Source organism: Podarcis bocagei (assembly GCF_964188305.1).
Source record: "Podarcis bocagei genome assembly, chromosome: 4".
Classification (NCBI taxonomy): domain Eukaryota; kingdom Metazoa; phylum Chordata; class Lepidosauria; order Squamata; family Lacertidae; genus Podarcis; species Podarcis bocagei.
Window position 1 is genome coordinate 77,769,900 of NC_138128.1, and position 20,754 is coordinate 77,790,653.

The 20,754-nt window shown below is 41.8% G+C and overlaps 1 protein-coding gene across 1 annotated transcript in view; it reads left to right on the plus strand.

Annotated features, from left to right (window-relative positions):
- The window catches only part of CCDC6 (coiled-coil domain containing 6), a 37,570-nt gene extending 28,130 nt beyond the window's left edge, over positions 1-9,440 (plus strand). The window contains exons 6-9 of the mRNA XM_081190939.1: positions 3,055-3,211; positions 4,353-4,453; positions 5,004-5,128; positions 7,892-9,440. Coding sequence (XP_081047065.1) covers positions 3,055-3,211; positions 4,353-4,453; positions 5,004-5,128; positions 7,892-8,071 — 563 coding nt within the window. The 3' untranslated portion in view covers positions 8,072-9,440. The remainder of the gene's footprint in view (positions 1-3,054; positions 3,212-4,352; positions 4,454-5,003; positions 5,129-7,891) is intronic.
- The last annotated feature ends 11,314 nt before the right edge of the window (positions 9,441-20,754 follow it).

The following is a 20,754-nucleotide window of genomic DNA, read 5'->3' on the forward strand; positions in this document are numbered from 1 at the left end:
TGTGCATTTAATGTGCACGCATGGTGACTAATAGTCCATAAATAACAATAAATAAGTGACCTATTGTGTAGAATTGCTATCCCCCCCCCCAGAACAACAGGCAGTTCATTGCTTTTGACAGAGCCTTGAATTTTATTTTGTATTGGCCTCATCCTTGCGATATCTGAATTTAAACAAATAGCTGTTCTTTAAAGTGAGATTTAACTGTGTGTGTCTATGGGTTTGGGGTTGTTTTTTTAAGGGTGATATCCATTGTTGGTCATAGTTGGAATAGACCTACTGAAATCAGTGGACTTAAAGTATAAACTCTAAGTATGACTTTGTTGGATATCGCCCACTGAATCTGATACTCAGAAGAATGTTTTTATTATTATTACTCCCAATTTTGGTTTCTCATCTGCATTTTGTGAGGGGAACAGAGACTAAGTGTGCAAAAATGAAGGCTTATATCAGTTTTATTGTGTTTAGAGATGGGATTGGGGCGGAGGCTAACATCTGCCCAGGACCTTATCTCAGATTTAATATGAACAATAGTTTAATGTTCTTATTTCCTTTGGGTGGAGTGGGGAAGAACTGTGCAAACAGTTGGCAGTTCTCACTACTCTTGGATGCCTGTGTAGTCATCTTGATGAATGTGATACCCCTGTTTTGTCCTTTAATTCTTACTCTCATATTTTTAATTTAAAATCTAATAAAGCACTTTGGAATAGCAGTGGATTTTTTTCAGCTTTGCTTTCTGGGGAATAATGTTTTGAATAATCTTACTATTTGGAGGAGAAAGTATGTTGCATACTGAAACCTTGTATGCAAGTTCAGAAAATTAATATTCTTCATCCCTTAAAGGAGATAACATTAATCTCTCTGTACTTGTCGGTCTCTTCTATGCATTGCCTTTACTTTACTGTGCTTAAAAGTGGGAACAAGGGCTCTGAGTAATAGCTGTGTGCAAATGCTGGCCTGATTTATTGCCACGAGGGTGGGTCTTGGTTTTGCTCTTCATCTTCTGAACATTCCGTTCTTGTCCTTGAGTGACCTGATGAACAAGTGAAGCTCTGCCTGCGTGGATGTGGTTGATTTATCATTGCATGTGCCACCAAAAGCAATCATAAAACGATCCTAACTGACAGAAGAGCTGCAAAAAGTACAGGAGGTCTTTGGAAGCTGCTATAATTTCAGAATGGTCCAAATGACGTAGGAGAGAGTTCTGTTGTACCCTTGACCTGTTTGTGGGCAGTTGATGGGCCACCATGAGAACAAACTACCATTTGCCTTGAGTGGCTTTTCTCAAGGTGTGAGACTGAGGAAGAGGGAAGCTCTCCCAGGTGAGAGCTGCGAGAATTCACTTCTCTGTATGTGGATTGAAAATTAAAGATCTTATGGAGGGCTATATATGCACAACTTTGTGCTTTATTATATTATTTTATTTCTCTTTCTTCTTCCTTTTCTCTTTCCTCACCCTCCTTTATTTTTCTTTTTATGTTGTTATTTTGACTAGTGTTTTTATTTATCATATGTTGAAAATTCTTAATAAAATGGATTTATAAGAACAAACTGCCATGGGCCTGACCAATAGGGCTCTTCTTATCTCTGTCATCAAATTTCAGCTGGGACTTTTAATTCTACTTGAATGCCTTCTTGCATTTCCTTCCTGGCTCAGAAGCCTTTTCTCTGGGGTGCCTCCCCACAGCATTGTTGCCCCATACCTCCTCTCAATGTGGCACAGGTCTTCTGATCTTGTTTCCGCATCATGATACTCAGTCGTGAAATTTGCTGGGTGGGCCTTGGGCCATTCAGTGTATTTGAAGCTAACCTATAGCACAGTTGTTATTATTATTTATTAAATTTGTATACCGCCCTTCATCCGAACATCCCAAGGCAGTTCACAACAGAAAAAATAAAAAATGAGAATACAAAATACATAATAGAACAAAAACAGACAAAACCAATAACCCCCCCTCACTTTCAGTGAGTATACTTTGAGGACAACCAACTTTGGATACAGCCCAGCCTATCCAGGATGCTGATGGTCCCTCTTACCTCCCCATAAGACACAGCAGCGTCACTAATATTGTTAGCAGTGAACCAGAATTAAGGGTTGGGGGGATGCTTATGTGCTGGTGAGGATAATGATGATTTCCCCCTTTCATGTCTCTATAACACACCACAACATCTTGCTAGTTATTTTTTAATAATTTAATGATTTTAAATATTAGGCACTATTGCTAGCAACGAACCAAATTTCTGGTATCGGGAGGAGGGGACAAACCATCAACTAGTTAGTTACTAACCGTCTACTCTTTTTGTGAAAATAAATTGGGTGAAATCCCAGGGAGATGGGAGAGGGAGTCAACAAATGCAAATAGATAAATCATGCCTTGTGCGCTTGGGGATTTCTGTAAGTGTGAAAGGGTTTCAAGGTTTTAAATTATCCTTTTAAAAGGGTAATACATTTTAAATGATGTCTCGATCCAAACAGTTTTTCTCATTAATGTAGTAATGGCAAACCACTGCTGTCCAGCAGGCAGCAGTCTCTCCAAAATTAAAGCTTCTGGCTGAATGCCTGGTTCTAATTTCATCACTTCTTCAAAGTGGAGAGTCTTTCTGTACTGCTTGAAAATGGAGCAACAGATCTAGTTCAGACTACCATTTTAACCCAGAATGGGAAGCCTGTGGCCTTCCAGATGTTGTTGGATTCCAGCTCCCATTAGACCTAGCTAGTATGGCCCGTGGTCAGCGATGGTGGGAGTTGTAGTCCATAACATCTGGAGGGCCACAGGTTCCTATCATTGACCTAACCCATCATTTAATGCTTGCAAATAAGCTTGCATGACCAAAAAGACCAAAAACTTCCATTTTCCCTTTACAATAAACTCTGCATCTCTGCTACGTATGAACTTGTCAAATGGGGGTCAGATTGGATCAAATCAATCCACATTCTCATCACTTGGCAAAGGCAAGATCTGAGCTCTAAACATCTGCCTGTATTTGACTATGCCTCCAGAACAAAACGTGAGTTTAGTAATAAAAAGGCTGATCAAATTTTTGATTCTTCAGATTCAGAGAAGATGGCACAGTATTTGGAGGAAGAACGCCACATGAGAGAAGAGAACTTAAGGCTCCAAAGAAAATTACAGAGAGAGATGGAGCGAAGAGAAGCCTTGTGCAGACAGCTGTCAGAAAGTGAATCGAGTTTGGAAATGGATGATGAGAGGTTTGTGTTGCCTGTATATTTAGGTGCTGCAGTAAGAAATCAAAAGCAGTCTAAAAACCAGGTTTCTAAAAATGGTACTGCCATAAAAATGACTTCCCTTGTCAAGTTTCCCCCCTCTATCATGTATTGGACACTTGTCCCTTATGTCCCATATTATTACGCTGTACATTTCCCTCCACGTCAGCTGAACTGGTGGAGCTGGGGAGGGAAGAGACACAGCATAATGATACTGGGAGACAAGGTAAGTAGTGATTAGCTGTTGGGGGGGGAGCGTTGTGACACAAGTCTGATGTTTTGGGCAGCTGTCCAGTGTAGGGATAACTTAGCAAATGATATATATAAAATCAAAGTAACAGTTGAGCCATTCAGGCCAGAGCATTAACAAGATTTGAGCTTCCAAAAACTGACCACTCTTCTCAGTTCCTTTTGAGTAGTGACTTCATGGTGCACCTCCCGGCAACCAGGTCATCTCTGAATTAAGCTAGTCTGTGTTGAGGACTGCCGAGAGGAAGGAGCACACGCTAGATCTGTTATGGCTGGCACCCAGTCAGCGAGTCCCTTCTGCATTTGGTCACTGCACTGGCTTCAATTGATACGCATAAATTTGCTTATGAACAATTCCTCGGAAAGAAAGCAAATACACATAAGCACACTGCGGTAGAGCTTTCCTTGCTTTGTCATTGAAGGGAGGCCTTGCCTTTCTGGAAATGGTGCTTGCCACAATTCGTTCTTGCATCAGTACTTTTGTAAAATAAATTACTACTTTAAAAACCTTTTAAAACTAGTTGTTCACCAAACTAGATGGCTTTATTTAGAAGAGGATTAGAGAAACTCATTTAGGATAAGGCTATCCATGGCTACTAGCCCCAATGGCTATGCTCCACCTCCATGGTCAGAGGTAATAAAACTTTCCAGTTGCTGGAAACCATAGGAAGGGAGTGTATGCCTGCATTCAGATCACGTTAGTTCACCAATGATTTAACTAAACATTGCAGCCTTGCTAACTACTGGTGCTGCTCTAGTATCTTCCAGTATTTGTCTCATGGTACACAGGACATATGCTGGAGGGGAACCTAAAAATAAAACTTAAGCAATAGTTCTTGGAAAGAGGAAACTCATCCGTGTTTATCTCTTAAAATAGATATTTTAATGAGATGTCTGCACAAGGATTAAGACCACGCACTGTGTCCAGTCCAATTCCATATACACCTTCACCAAGTTCTAGCAGACCTATATCACCTGGTAAATATATGCACCGCTTTCTTCTTTATTTTTAAATGTATTGCGATAATATTTATATTTATCTAATCTTTCTGTTTACAAAAGCATTCAGCGGAAACTTGTGATGTGTCCTGAATTCTGTCAGAGCTTTTGTGTGTAATTAGCCAGTAAATGGGATTGAAGCATTTTTAATGCATGGACGTATTGGAATGCATACTTTTTTACTAAATTTGTAAGTTTTGTCCTTTTCTTCTTCTTTTTAAATAACCCTTCAGTGTAGCTTAGGAAGCCCAGCTGTTGGTGACGAGAAGCAGATTGTCAGGACCCAACTGTGACAAATATGGTGCTAAGTGCTTGGAATGGGGCAGGCTAGAAATTAAAATAACTCAATCGTATCTTGCTTTGTCAATCCCACTAAGCATAATAATTGTGCAAACAGTTGTTCAAATGCAGTTTGCTCAGGTTAGGAGATAATGCCTGTTGCTTTCTTTTTTTATAAGGTGCTGGGTGTTTTGGTATCTGAGCACATTAGCATTTGTAAACCTACACTGTCTTGCTTTCCTTATTTTAGGTCTCTCGTATGCAAGTCACACAGTTGGCTTTACTCCCCCAACTCCACACACCAGAGCCGGCGTGTCTTATTATAACAACCCAGGCCTTCATGTGCAGCATATGGGAACATCCCATGGTATTACAGTGAGTATTTAAGAACTGAACATCATATCTCTTATGCATTTTGGGGGGGAGGGGGAATATATATTCTATGCTGGTTCCATTTAAGTGTCTTCAACCAGACCACCATTCATTCCATGCTTCCCTTTTTGCACTAGATAAAACATTTAGATTTTTGCTCCAGTATAGAGAATAGTGCATGCCTTCCTCCCTCACTTCCAAAATCAGTAATGACTCTGACCTATAGATGGCTGTGTTGCTGCAAGATAGCGTGGCTCAGACTTGGGGGCAGGATAGTTTCACCTACGACCTCCCTCCCTCCATCAGGTGCCTCTCATGCGCCAGTTCAGCTGCTATGGTTTCCTGTAGCATTCATCTTATTAACTGCTTTCTACTTAAATAAAAAGTTTTTTTTTTTAAAGAAGAGGAGAACTAGTACCAGGAGCAGCAAGTGTTAGAAATTAAAGTGGTGGAAGAAAGAAGCTTGGCTACATTGAGGATCAGAGCAGTGATACGATGAAAGTCATTCCTGCTCCCCAAGAGAGAAATGCTGTTTTTCACCTCTTTCACCACCTTGACAGATGAATCGTCCCATATTTTTCCAGGATTAGGTGTTCTTGTAGATATCCTACATATACTGTCATTCAGCCATTGTGTACTTTCACCCATTTTCTGCCAAATAGACTAGAAAGATTAGAGCTCTTTGTTAAGACCGCCAGCTGTCTGAGTGTATTCTGGTCTGAAAAGCCAGGAAGCCTCAAGCTGGCCCAACATACTTACTTATTGGCTCGGAGCCTACAAGACCCACCAGTGCCCAGTCTTTCTTCTAATAAAAACCTGGGAACCCCACTTTGTATTGGGTTCCTGGACAAGCAAATCGTCCATCCCTTGCAGTTCTTTCAATTTTGGACAATAATTTTCAAGCTTTTGATTCCATTCTTAGTTCCATTCTGTTTCCTCAGTTTTCCTAGGAAACATTTCATAGACTCATAGTATTATAGAGTTGGGAGGGACCCCAGGGGTCATCTAGCCCAGCCCTCCACAATGCAGTTGTGGAGCTGTGATGATAATGATGATTCACTGCTCAGCCACAAGGGGAGAAGGGTAGCAACAGTGACTGTACCTATTGACTCACTCCCGCACAAAACTCTGGTAAAGGGCTCCATAGGCCTCTTTCACCGAATGCAAACAGTAATAAAGGCTTTGTGAGAGTTGAGAGCAGTGACTGGTATAAGGGGAGAATCCTTGATAGAGCCTCTGTTGCTGATCAGTCTTGAGGGGCAGGTTTTGAAACAGCCCTTTCCCTGAGTATCATCTGGAGAAAAAGTGGTCCAAGTATTGGATGGAGTGAGGTCAGGAGCTATGATGGGAAGCCTTTGGAGTCCTTGACTTCCGATTGCTTATTTTTGTAACAGTTTCTCTTAAACATTAAAACAACAATACAGGTAACATATAATTGATACACTTAAAGAGTTTCCTCCCCTCACTCGTAACTTCCTTCCTTCCTTTTTTAATTTACTCCTGCCACAGTCCAAAGTGAGGAAAGTTGTGGTTAGTGCCAAGAAGGAATTGTCTCTAAACCATGGTTTGAAACAATTGATTTAGTGTTCAGTTACTACATCATTAGAGTTGAAACATTGTGTGTTGTTATCCAGGCGTAATTCAAATTCAGTTCTTCTAGAAAGGAGCCATTACTTTCAGCTGCTTTCAAGCTTTCTGCTACCATCTTGTATTTCCACTGTGTCAGTAGCATTTGTTCTTCTCATTTTGCCCTGCATGGGACACGTCATAGGACAGCAGCATCGCAGTATCCTGCTAAGAGGACAGAGGGCTATGTACAAAAGGCCAGCTTGAGACCCATAAGTTAGTGTCAGGGGTTCAGGGACAGAGGCACAGGTGAGGGGGGAGACGGAGAGCGATGGGGAAGAATCCCAGGACTGTGAGAAAGAGGATGACAATGACTTGAGGTCTTCCATGAGTCTCTCAAGTGAATCGGAGGATTCCCAGAAGGGGGCGCCCCTAGTCAGGCCAAGGGGGGTCACAGGGGGGACCTGCCAGGAGCAGGGAAGCAGCAGGGAAACCCCGAGTGGGAGTGGGAGATCGGGGCCGGCTTCCCAGCAGGAACGAAGTGAAGAGAGTGGAGTTCCCAGTGTGACACACGGAGCGGAGCAGGCAGGAGACAGGGGAAGGAGATCGGGGCAGGACGTCCTGCCGGAAGAGGCGGAGAGTAGTACAGGGAGTAGTGTAAGTGTCAAGTGGAAGGTCAGGGGTAGCGAACGCGCGCCAAGTTCAAATGTGGAGGCGCGCGGAAATGGAGAGAGCTCGGAGGAGGAGCCTGGCCCCAAAGTACGAAGGAGGGGGGAACAGGCATCTGAGGGATCCGCTTCGGGAGAGAGCAGGAGGGAAGGAACCCAGGGGGGCAGAAAGACCCTGCGGAAAAGGAAAGACAGGAAGAGGTGGACTAGCACAAGCCTCTTAAGCTGGTGTAGGGGCGGGACCGATTCAGAGGGGACTTAAAACGTCTAGGCTAAGAGACGCGGGGCTGCGCGCCTCGGTTGTGGAAGCAATAATGAACTGCAATAAACATCCTTGTATATAAGAAGAACCTGGCGTTGGTCTTTTGTGAGCTGAGACCTGAGGCAGCCCTGACAGTTAGCTTTTCCCCTGTTTGAATTTCCCCACCAGGAATGATTTTGAGTTTAAGTGTGTCAAAAGGCAAGAGTGTCCTTGTCTTGTAACATGAGTCTATGCTAGTCAAAACTCTGGCTCTGTTGTTTTCTTTCACAGAGACCATCGCCCCGAAGAAGCAACAGCCCTGACAAATTCAAGCGTCCCACTCCTCCTCCTTCTCCTAATACACAGACCCCACTGCAGCCTGCCCCTCCACCTCCGCCACCCCCTGTGCAGCCTGCAGTCCAGTCGCCAGCCACTTTTCAACATTCAATGCATCCTTCTTCTCAGCCTTAGTGCATGTGCTCAGCAAATCTGTATTCCGAGTTGGACTCATAACACAGAGCAGTTTACTACAAGCCAAAGGCTTACAATGGTATATTTGGATTTGACTTATTTGCACTGAAGTTTTTGAGGCTTCACTGTTTAATTGTGTTGTACAAGTTTGTCCGAGGTTCAAATGTTAGCACATCTCCTACATGGAAATCCCTTCTGTGCAAGGGGGTGGGGGAACATGAAACCTGCATGTAGATAATCACATGAATACATGCGGTGGTTTTCATGGTGGGTTTTTTTTTTTTTAACATGGATGTGCTTTCCACGTAGGAAGTGTGCTATATTTGAAGTTGCCGTAAAATGCAGATAGTATTGTGGATCTGCAACACTAAATTTAAAATAAAATAAAAATTCCATCAGTGTTTTACTTGAACTTACATGTCTGTCCATCCTCTGGCTGGAACATTTGCTACTTTGTTTGGTATTATGGCATTGCTTTGCTGAGCTCCCAAAGCTTAAATATATATTTTTTTCTTTCCCCCCAGGCTTCTAGGTTTGTAAAATAAAAGGGACAGCTTTTTATATTTTTTCATGACAACTTGCATATAAAATTACAGGCACGAGCTGTATGTTACGAACTCCTAAATATTATAGTGTGTTTCAAGCATATAAAGTAAATCAGCACTACAGTTCAGTAATAAAAAGATACAGCTTTTAGTGCAAAAGTGAAAGTCTGACACCTTAATGCCCAAGCTCACTTTTTTTTTAAATTTTATCCCTTAATTTTCTGATACAGCAGCAAACATACATTGACAAATCCATACCTTTTCTCCAGTGTGTGGTACAGTCTGAAGTACAATGTGGGAAGCCTGACTTGTCAGAGTATATAGAATGTATTGATCCATGGACCTTAAAAGTTGATTGTTTCATTTCTCATTCATGTTGACCTGTAAAACTGTCCGTACTGTTGTTTTCATCACAATGATCTTCTGTAAGTGTGGTTCTGCCAACAAGATCCTTGTGGCTGATTAAAGTGTGCTCTCCAATTTCTGCTTTAGAAAAGCAATTTGTATTAAAAAGGCTGATTCCCCCCTCCCCTTGTTTAAAATATATTGTGTGACACCCCCCTCCTGAATGTTTGAACCAATATTTTAAGCATTCAAAGAAAAATCAGAGGAAAATATGATTGAAGGTGCACATTATAGCAGCATATTGGTGTAACAGCCGAAAATGTTGTATTGCTTGGTAGAAAAGGAACAGATTGCAGAGAAAAGTTAGATGACAATAGCAAATGCATATTTAGCAGCATAAGCCGGTACAATGTATAAAGAAATGTATTCTGAAATACATTCTTTCCATTCATTTAGCACAAATAAATTGTTTGGTTTCACTTTGCAGTGTAACAAAGTGTCACTTTTTCCCCCTCGATAGGGCACCTATCTACTTACGCAGGTGCTTTTTTCTTGGTGCTCCTGCTCAGCAGCTTTTACATAATGGGGATTAATTTTTTTAAAAGCAACAATAAAAAAAAACAAGCCTGAATTTGCACAGCTCTTACATGGAATTCCCCTTAAGCCACCATCAAACCACAGATCAGGCCATTTTGACGGCACAAAATATGAATCCAAAAATAACCACGGTGGTGTTGAAAAACCCTTGGCTGCAGCTTGTGGTGAGGAGGGAGCTTGACCACAGATCCCAGTTTGGATGACCCGCTGCACCAAACCTCGGCTTAGCTTCCCACAGCTTAACAGGGGAAAGGACTAGGGAGGAGGAAAGCAGCTGAAAGCACCTCTCCAGGAGCCTGCAAATTTATGTGGTCTCCCCAAATCAAGGTTTGGCTTACCACGTCACGTGAACCAGCTCTCTCTGTGTTGTTAACATTCTGTTTTGGTTGGTTCTCTTGAGCAGCCATAGAGCCAGGTGGAAGCATGGTTCCTTGTGAACCAGAATTGGCAAATGAGCCACAGAAGTGCAACTCTAACCAATTCCATGAAATTCTCCCCTCACTGTTCAACCTTGATTAAGTGGTATTTTGGCACAGGTACAAGCCACAGTCAAAAGGGGTTCTCCTTTATCTTGGAGTACAACTTGAAATGTGTTCCACATCCTGGGTGGGTAGTCAAAGGTGACATTTCACCTGGCTAGAAATTGTCCATGTTAGTCACCATTATTGCTTTTGATTATCCATATAACAAATAGAAAATGCATTTATTCCTTAAAAGTAATAACTTGTGTCTATCGCGGGCTGCTTAACATCTAATTCTGCTCCCACATTTTCTCCTTGTGTAGTTTTGTGTGTGTTTCGACAAATGATGTTATGTTGGAACATGGATGGACAACGGTTGAGGTTCTGTTGTGGTGCTTAAAAGCCAAAACAGTGCAATTTAACTTGAATTCGGGAATGCTGTTTAAAACTAAAGTCCTGTATTCCAGTTTGAGCATCAATTATGTGTGCTGTGATGAATTCTCCCCCATTTGTGTTTGTCTTCTGATACACATTAGCTGAAAACCAAGTAAAAGATAGAGTGGTATGCATTCTTATTCAAATAAGTATTGGCAGATTTGTGCAGCTAAGAATTTGTACCTCAACTTTTATACAGTCATCTGTAGGCTAGAGAAGTTCATTCAGACTAAGACTCCCATTCTATCAAGGGATTCTTTTTTCTTGTCTTACAAACTAGAACAAGGCATCTTGTTGAATTGTTGTTGACTCCTTATACTTCTGACGTCACCACACTACCTTTCTCAGAGTTGCAAAGCCACAGCTATCAGCTGCTGCTCAGTTTCCTCTCTGGTATAGCAGTCACTCTGTGCTGTAGACACTTCTTCACTTGTTCTAATTTCCTGTTTCAACTTGCTAGACTAACCAGCCACCCTTACTTTTAAGAAGAAGAAAAGTGCTGCTACAGTGAATGTCATCTGGTTATCTTAGCAGCAGACTTGTTTGCATAGCATGAGCAGAGCTAAGAGGCAGATAATCCAAAATGCATTGTTATGGTAGTTTGCTTGACATTTTATGGAAGCCGCTATGTGGATTAAGAAGTAATCTGTGGAACCTCATTTTCTTTCCCAGCGTTGCTACTAGAAGTGATTGGATACTGTTTCTAAAGCACATTTCAACTGAGAAAAACACTCCCTGAACATGTTTTTACAATTCTCAAGAAGGTAAAACATAGCTGATTGTGTAGGGCTTAGTGGTTATTTTTGTATCCCCTGTATTGTTTGTATTCCTCCCTTGCACAGAGTTTGGAATGTGGGTGGTATGCTAGATTGTTAACGGCCTAGCTGTTAATCTGTATATGTAAAATTGAGTTCCTAGAATGAAAAGCAACACAAGAAGAAGAAGAAGTTTGAAGGGATGCTGCTCAGTTCTCAATCGCTTAGGTCACTAGGGGGCAGTGAGCATCATCCCAGTGATGTCCCCTTCTGTGGCACAGAATGGGAACCTATGGTCCTCCAGATGTTGGACTCTTGATCCCATCAGTCCCAGTGAGCAGGAATGATGGGAGTTGTAGTCCAACATCTGGAGGACCATAGGTTCCCCATCCCTGTTCTGTGCAAAGGGTAGCCATTGCACTGGAGGCAGCAGAAGGGGGCTGGGGCGAACCTGGAGATTATTTTGCAGTGCTGTGAGGCATCTAGAAGAACTGGAGTGAATCCCAACCTTCCATTCCTGCGCTTGAAATCTCAACATACCTTTCGCTAGTAGCAAGAATACTTGGTGTTCATTATTCTGTTAGTGGTCAGGAAGCTTTATGGACAGGACTGTGAGGTAGAACAGTATTCTTAAAAGTGAGACTGGTTAATCATTTTATTCCAAGGGCTGCACTCACTATAGGTCAGCCTTCTCTTGCACGCTTGTAGACATGCAAGAAGAGGTGACAAAGCAGTCGTGGCAGCATACTGGAGAAGGCACCTCTCTTGGACCCTTGGGAATGGAATGCAGAACTAGATGTGCACTGGTCGTCTCCTGCAAGGCAGTTCCTTGTTGGCTGTTTGTCAGAGATGGAATTTATAGTCTTATATAAAAGTGGGGACACATCATGGGAGCAACTCGGCTACAAGTGCCTGCACGCTCAGCCTTCTAAAGGAGCTGCAAAGCACTGCACGACATACAGGTAAAAGTACAGCTAAGCCCTTTACCTGTAAATGAAACATTCACACATCTTTGTTGCCAGTTCCTTTTGCCAGTAGCCTTAACGCAACATACCTCAGCCTAATGTAAGAGGATGCATTTCTTTCTGTTTAAACAGAGACAGTTTTAGCAGACTTTAATGAGCTGTAGCTGTCATACCAGCTTTATTTAAATGAATGTATAATTCTGTTTGCTTCTTTCCAAAACAAGCAGAAGCCATGACAACATATTAAAGTATCAAGTCAAATTCTTCAACCTATTAAGTAACTCACTAGGATTATTTCCTGGTATTCGGGGGGAGGGGGCTGTTTTTGTTTTTTTCTAAATCACAGACTAGTTTAATGCTTAATTCCTGGAGTGTAAATAAGGATTTTAAAACTTGAAGAAAACTTCCCCTTGTGCTATGAATTTGGACTTCTGCCAGATGCATATTTTTTGTTGCATATACACTTAAATCATATGGAACAGAGTTTTTGGGTTTCCACCATTTCAGACTGCAAATAACGTGGAGTATTGTTAAAAAAAACCTGAACCAAAAAAAGCACCTGCCATTGGAAATTGCATGCCTGCAAATTTTTTATAATCCAACCTTCAAGTGACAGTTTTGTCTGCCAGTAATCTGTAGCGCACCCTCACACAAAGCAAGACACACACACATATCCTGACTGACCCCTAATAGACCTGCCTGTGTTGTTTGAATCTCCATGCGCCATGAGGCTCACTGGGCGATCTTAGGCCAGTCACACACTCTCAGCCTAACCTACCTCACAGAGAGATTGAGGGGCTAAAAGGGAGAGCTCAAGAGGAGTCTGTACCTTCTGAGCCACACCTTATCTGTATAACCCATTCCTGGCTTCAATTTATTGGCCCTGGCGCAGGTGGCGTGACAGCGTTCCCATGCCCGTGATAAAGTCTGGTGTCCGCTCCTGGCAAATAGCAGGGTCTGTGGTCCTCAGAGGGCCTACTGTGGCTGTAGCCAGCTTCCCTTTTTTGAGGGCAGAGGAATACATATTTTAGAGCCCAGCACTGTGACGTAGCCAATCCCCATCTTCATTGCCTCGTAATGCTGCTCTCCCCACATTTCCCCAGAGGCATTCCAGAAAAATCAAGATGGTTGCAACAGGAGGCTGAACTCCTGCTCAGCACCAGAGACTGCCGCCATTTTCTCCTTTGCGGCCCAGTAAATATTTTTGTGGAGAGGAGGGCACCTATCGGTGGTATTTAACACCAGTTAAACTGGCCAAAATGTATAGAACAAAAAAAGTTGGAAATGTAAGGAAAAAGAAGGTACTTTTTACCATATGTGGTGGACATGTAAAGAGATAAAAGCTTTCTGGGAAATGATATATAATGAGTTAAAAGAAAATGTCTAAAAACACCTTTGCTTAAAAACCAGAAGCATTTTTTATTGGGTATAGTGGGGAGGCAAGATAAAAGATTGCTCTTATTTGCAACAACTGAGGCAAGAATTTTGTTGGGCCAAAGATGGAAACAACAGGAGTTACCAACAAAAGAAGAGTTGCAGATGAAGCTGATGGACTTTGCAGAACTGGCGAAACTGACAGGAAGAATCCAGAGCCAGCAAGACCAAGCATTCCCAAAGGACTAGAACAAATTTATATGCAATTAACAGCATTAGCAGGGTTCTCTGAAGATTTGTAAGATGAAATTGCTACCTATTCAGGTTGAGTAATATAATATTTTAGGTAATGATACAACAAGGATAGGAAACGAAGCAGAATGTAAAGATGTAAAGTTAAATTTTGTAAACCATCAAATGGGAGGGAGAAAAGTCGTTAGGCTCAGTTGAGCCAAAGAGACAAAATAAGAGGGTATGATGTTATGAAATGTGATTATATGTAAAACCAATAAAAATAATTTATTAAAAAATAAAATAGAAGAGGGCACCTTGACCAGAGCCTCTTCAAACCTAGGGGCAGTCTTGTGCTGCGCTGAAGACTCAAAAACAGTTGTATCTGAGAATCTGCATCCATCTCAGCCAAATTAGCTGATGTTTATCTGTGCCTCTGGCTTAAAAATATAGCCTGGGAAATGTCCAGTAAGATGAAAGTGTGTGTGTGTACTTGTTCATGTTGCCTCTTGTACAGCTGGAGGGCATGGGACATATCAACAAAAACTAGTGTGAACCAGCTTCAGGGTTTCTTCCGTGAGATTTTGTATATAGAAATACTAACCAGTTTGTGATGTCAGTAAAAGTGAGGAGTTAAACTATGTCACCTTTCATGTGACTATTAATTTAGATGGGTAAAAGAGAAGCACAAACCTGGTCAAAATGACTTACGTTGTAAGGGTGACTTGCTGTGCTGCTGCCATTGCTGCTGAATTATTTTTTTAATTGGATTTCGTTTCCATTCCAAGGTGGGTCAGAACACTGATCTTCAACTGGTGGATTGGTACCTAAAAGCAGGCCACAGCCTAATTGCAGCTTAGGTCACAGCAGGAGCACTACCACCGTATAAATACATTTTTAAAAATGTATTTCTACAGTCGCAGTGCTGCTGTTGTCAATTAAGAAATGATAGCTAAATGATAGCTAAAGGCTGAAGGCTGCTGGTTTGCAACAATGTAAGAATACAAGATTAAAATCAATTGGAACAATGCAGAGAGGGGGTCAAGCTACACACAGGCTTCTTTCTCTTTTAACAGTGCAATCCTACACAGCTTTTATTTGGAAGGAAGGCCCATTAAAGAAAATTAGGTTTTCTCCCTGTTAAGTGACTTAAAGTTTGCTGCTTAAAAAGTTGGTCAGCCACAATCATATGTAAAGGTAGGTTGACTTCCAGTATCAGAATGTACAACAACTCTTGGAAATCAATGTTGCCGTTTCATATTACTTAAAGGACAGGGGGAAGAGACATGGAAGGTCATTTTATAATTATGGGAAGTATAAGCTTAACACACTGTTGCTTTGATGCGGTCTTCCAATTTGGAATAATTGGAAAAGGGAATCGTGCAAAATTCCAGAAGTGGAAATCATGGTTGCACTCACAACCACCCTCTTAATTATTATTGGATTATTGTAATCTCACATTTAGGCTGCAGGGCATTGCAGAAAATAATTCTATGAAGTCTGTAAAGGAGTATAAGAAGAGGAATTGGGAAATGAGCCAATAACCTGCTAGGCCCATACTCTCTCCTCCTGTTAAGTTTTTGGTGAGCCGGTCAATTTAGTTTCCAGTTAAGTGCGTTTTGTCAAAGCAAATTCAGAAAGCACAATCAAAAGAATCAGGTTTCTTATGATGCTCCTTATGAACTTCTTTCAGAACAGAATATTGTAACTTTAGAAACAATAGATCTTTACAAATAAATAAATAAAAATCCAACCATCTGACAGCCTTGATGTTATGAACTAGCAGGACACCAAGGAAGAGGATCCCAGCAAGGGGTGCAGCTATAATTGGTACACACCATGACAAGCTGAAGATGGGGAAGAGGAGGCGGGGGACGTAGGAGATACTCAATGGGCATCAGAGGATGTTTGCGGGAGCCAGAGAAAGTGGACACATCACCAAAACTGAAGATGCCCCCTTCTCCACGAACACAAAAAGCAATGAGCAGTTGTGAACAGCAGGAAGTACACTTTAGGAGACTTGAGGCAGGCAAGAGAACACAGCCCAGCTTACTAGCTTGATTAAGCTCACAGCAGGTGATCACATGCTTCGTTAAGGGGAGAGACACAGCTACTCAGCTGGAGCAAGCTAAGGTGCATCAAATAAGATTGGGAGGAATAAAAAGAGAAGCAAGGGAGAGACTCTTGTGTCTGCTCAGCTTTGACCATTGAAGTAACCTCAATGTACTTTGACCATTGAAGTATCCTCAATGTACTCAAACTGATTTTAACACTAACCTTAGGATTCTAACCCTGGATCATCTTTAGAGACAGGAACCTGGCCTGACGGTTTGACTTTGAACCTTTCTCATTGAATTGGAACTTAGCTTGTATTTGACTATGGGACTGCCTGATTCCTAATCTCTCGTCACTTCTGAATGTAATATACAGTGAGGAGATATACTTGATACCTGCCCCCCTCCCATCTAGTTGACCCTTGGAGTTCCTTCCAGCTCTGTGAATCTATGTTCTCTATCCAAAGCCAAACTTGTTTTTATACATACTTTCCTTTGATGTTCCATGGGTGTGTTGATATCTTGAGAGCCCCATAGTATGGAGTGAAGACACGTGAGCCCATCATCAAGCCAAAGTTAAGCAGGCCTGGGTCTGGTCAGTGCCTACCAGGGAACTCCATGTACATTCCTTTGGGATCCATGATGGAATGCTGGTGCTTGTGATGAAAGACTCCCTATATAGTAAGGCCCTGAACAAAGCAACAAGCCTAGACATATGAGTGTCCTCAGTCTCTATAGATACGAAAAACCAAGATCAGTGTTCTCCAACTTTGTGCTCTGCAGATGCCTCCCATCAGCCCCAGCCAGTAGTACAAAATAACTAGAGCACACCAGGTTGGAGAAAGTGGATCTACATCATTCCACATTCAAATGTTGCCTCCCCCTCCCCCAACTCAGCAAATAGTTAATAAAGGCACATGAGGCCATATGATTGGAGATTTTAATCCCCCTCCTCTTGGGGAATGTCACCCAGATACTTATTAGAAATAAACGGGAAAACACAATTCCTTTGTTCTTTGTGTGGGCAGCAAATGAAACTCAGGCCAGCTTCCGTTCGCTTATCTGCAAGCTGTTTTGCACCACTTTTTTGTTTTGCCTATTTTAGGCTTCCTGATATGTAAAGCTTAGCTAGTTGATTTTGTGTTTTCTTTTCATTCTTGCAATTCCCCACTTCTTAATTACTTTATGCTTGGTTCTTGGATAAATGTATTTAATTGGACTCTGGAGGTGATTTGAGTTATTTGGCATAACCTAGGTTGGCTCTGCACCCACCCCCTCTTAGACCTCTAGCTTGGTTTTGTGGAGTTTAGAGAAAGCTCTGTAAAATGTCCTCCATAAATGAAAGCTGTAAGCCTGAGCTGTCTGTGCTCAGGAGACTGAGTCCATAGTATACCTTTAAAGCATATTTGAAACACATTCTTTCCCTCAAAGAATTCTGGGCGCTGTAGTTTACCCTCACAGAGTCCCATGTCTGGAGAATAAACAAGTTGCAACCCATTGTTCACCTTGAAAGCAACTAATGAAACATTGGTATTTGGGAGTGGTTGGTTTTTTTGTGGTTTTTCTTGGTAACCAGGAAATTGTTAAGAGCCCTGCTGGATCGGACCAGAGGTCCAGCATACTGTTCCCATAGTGGCCAATCAGATGTCTATAGGGAGCCTGCAGACTTGAAGCAGTAAATTTAATTATATATCTGTCATTATTTAGAATCTAAAATTCTCTAAGTCGGCAAAATTAATCTGTTTGCAAAGTAAGTGCTGTTTGAGCAAAAGCATATGGTTACTTTGATGCAAACTTCACATGCAGATCATGTGCTGTTATCCATGTATTTTGGACTTTTGTCAAGGCAACTTAGAATCTAGTATTGGGCACCAGTGCTGACATCTTAGTTTGTTTTGGTTCACTTGCCACAGTAATGAATTATTTGCCTTTTAAAATAATGAGGGTTAATTTTTCATAGTATAATGCACATTTTGTTCTCTTCCTGGCTGCAGCCAAGTCTCTTTGTGCCTACATATCCTCCTTCTGTTTGCTTTTAAAAATTATTCTTAGTGATTGAATAAAATACCAGGAATCACAAGACAAAGAAACCAGTAGGAGAACATTTCAATCTCCCAGGACATTCTATACAAGATCTCAAAGTAGCTGTCTTATTACAAAAGAATTTCAGAAATAGACTGGTTACAGGTAGGTAGCTGTGTTGGTCTGCCGTAGTCTAAGGTGCTACTGGAAGGAATTTTTTTATTTTGTTTAGAAATAGACTGGAAAGAGAAGTTGCTGAATTGCAATTTATTACCAAACTTAAAACCATGGACAGACTTGGTCTGCATAGAGACATTGGATTCTTATCTCATTATACATTATAAAGCTATTTTTAGCCATCTCACTCCTTGCTTTTTCCTGTAAGACCGATTGCAGTCGTTAAGTCGTCACACTTATCAACCAATCACCTATTCCCCACCACCCTTCTGAGTAATACCCCTCTCCACCCTCTCACTATATATAAGGGTCTGGTGACTTCTGTTTCAGTGTACAGTCATACCTCGGGTTGAATGTGCTTTAGGTTGAGCATTTTCAAGTAACGCTCCACAGCAACCCGGAAGTAACAGAGTGCGTTACTTCCGTGTTTTGCCGCTCGCGCATGCGCAGATGCTCAAAATGACATCATGCACATGCGCGGAAGCGGCAAAACATGACCCGTGCACACCTGTCTTACATTATATTCAGCATGTGAACAGGGCTCCGGAACAGATCCCATTCGCATCCCGAGGTACCACTGTATCTGAAGAAGTGTGCATGCACACAAAAGCTCATACCAATAACTAAGTTGGTCTCTCAGGTCCTACTGGAAAGATTTTTAAATTTTTATTTTATTTTATTTTGTTTCAACTATGGCAGACCAACACAGCTACCTATCCATGAATAAAATACAGTTTACCTTAGCATATCTATTTATGTTCTGCTAATAAAAGAAAATGAAGTTAAAATACCTTAGATATCTACTTTGTGCCCCTTACATTTAACTTGATAGATACTTTTATCTGGGAGCAATTTAGCTTAATATATTGAACTGCTAGTGATTTCAAATTCTACCTGTAGCCCCAACCCTTTTTATCTGTCTAACCTATGGCTGCATTACGATCCAATTTCCTGCATAGATATAAATTCTGTAGAGTAAAATGCATACACCTTGCAAGTGCATTTTGTCACACATAGCAATGAACATGTGTCTATTTTTCCGTATTTACTGATGGGTGGAAATTCCTGACTGGCAAGCACATTTCTGTAGATTGTACATCTGGAAAATGAATGGCATGAGCTCACTTTCGTTTAAGAGGGTATCAGTGTAAGGGGGGGAACTATTTACAGGGTAAGTGCATTAAAGTGGTTCAGCAGTTTATGACTCCAGCTAAATTGCCCAAAAATAGTCAGGATATGAAAAAGCTGTGTTTATCTGAAGAAATGTAAACGTAAGAACGCTCTATTTTAAACACTGTTGGATTGTAAGTAAACTTCTCAGAGAGTGGGAAATTGTCATATTCCTAACTGAAGCCAGAGAGATACATTGTGTTTGGTTTTAGTTGACAGTCTGCCAGTTAGCAATTATGCTGTTGCTGGAGAAATGACATGTAACTTGGAAGGTTTCAAGTTGTGACAGTTGGCTGTAGAATTTGGTTTTTAAATGGTTCAGTGGACTTTAAATTATTGTGTTGTTGTTTTTGGTGGACATTCCATTCAAACCTATTATAGGCCAACGAGGTTTCAGAATTCTAGAGGGAAACTGCTCTCTTGCACTCAGTTTTGCTCAGACAAGCACCTACTCCAATTAGTTAATGGATCCACAAACTCAAAAGTTTGGCAGAAAGAGAAATCCTGTTGGCAATTTCTACTAGCCAATAACCATATTCGCCTGCCCACAGCGGGTATCTGCACCTCAAAAAGTGTCAATTCACCCCCACCCCACCTCCAAAACATGACACATAAGTGGCTCACATAAATGTAAACAAGCTTTAATAATGAACTGAGAAAAAACTACAAGAGAATAACATAATGTCTGAGAGAAACTAAACATCTAGAGACAAGTCTGAGGCAAGAAAACAAGAAGTGCCAGTTGGTCTCTCTCAACTGACATTCTTAATGGAACAAGCACTGAAGGGAGGGGCTGATTCCAGAGCAAAAAACACACAAAACACTGCACAAGCCCCGCCCACCAGATACCAAGCACTCTATTATTCAAATTAGGCCCCAGTGTTTTTCTTACAGAGAGAACCCTTTAAATAGGCCTGGGTACCACAGTCTTTTGTCCCTACCATCTGAGTTCATTGATCTCTTACTTCAGGGCATGTCATCAGATAACCCTGCAAGTGACCCCCTACATTATGTGCTACTCATGAGACCAGACCTACCGTATTTTTTGCTCTATAAGATGCACATTTTCCCCTCCAAAAATTAAGGGGGAATGTGTGTGCGTCTTATGGAGCGATTGCAGGCTCCTTGGCTTCAGCGATAGCAATGCAAAGCCTCCGAAGCGCAGTGGGAGCGCTCCCACCGCGCTCCAGAGGCTTTGGGTTGCCTTCTGCTGAAGCCTGGAGAGTGAGAGGGGTCGGTGTGCACCAACCTCTCTCACTCTCCAGGCTTCAAAGATAGCCGCCTGAGGCCTCCGGAGTGCAGCGGGAGCTCCCACTGTGCTTCAGAGGCTTCAGATTCCTTTTGCTGAAGGGTAGGTGCCCCTTCAGCTAAGGCGCAGCGCCCCTTCAGCTAAGCGTGAGGAGAAATGGAAGGGGTTCCATTTCTCCTGCCGCTTCACTGAAGGGGTGCTACGCAGAGAGGGGGAGATTTTTTTTTCTTGTCCCCCCCCCAAAAAAAACAAGGTGCGTCCTATGGTCGGCTGTGTCCTAGAGAGCGAAAAATACGGTAAATA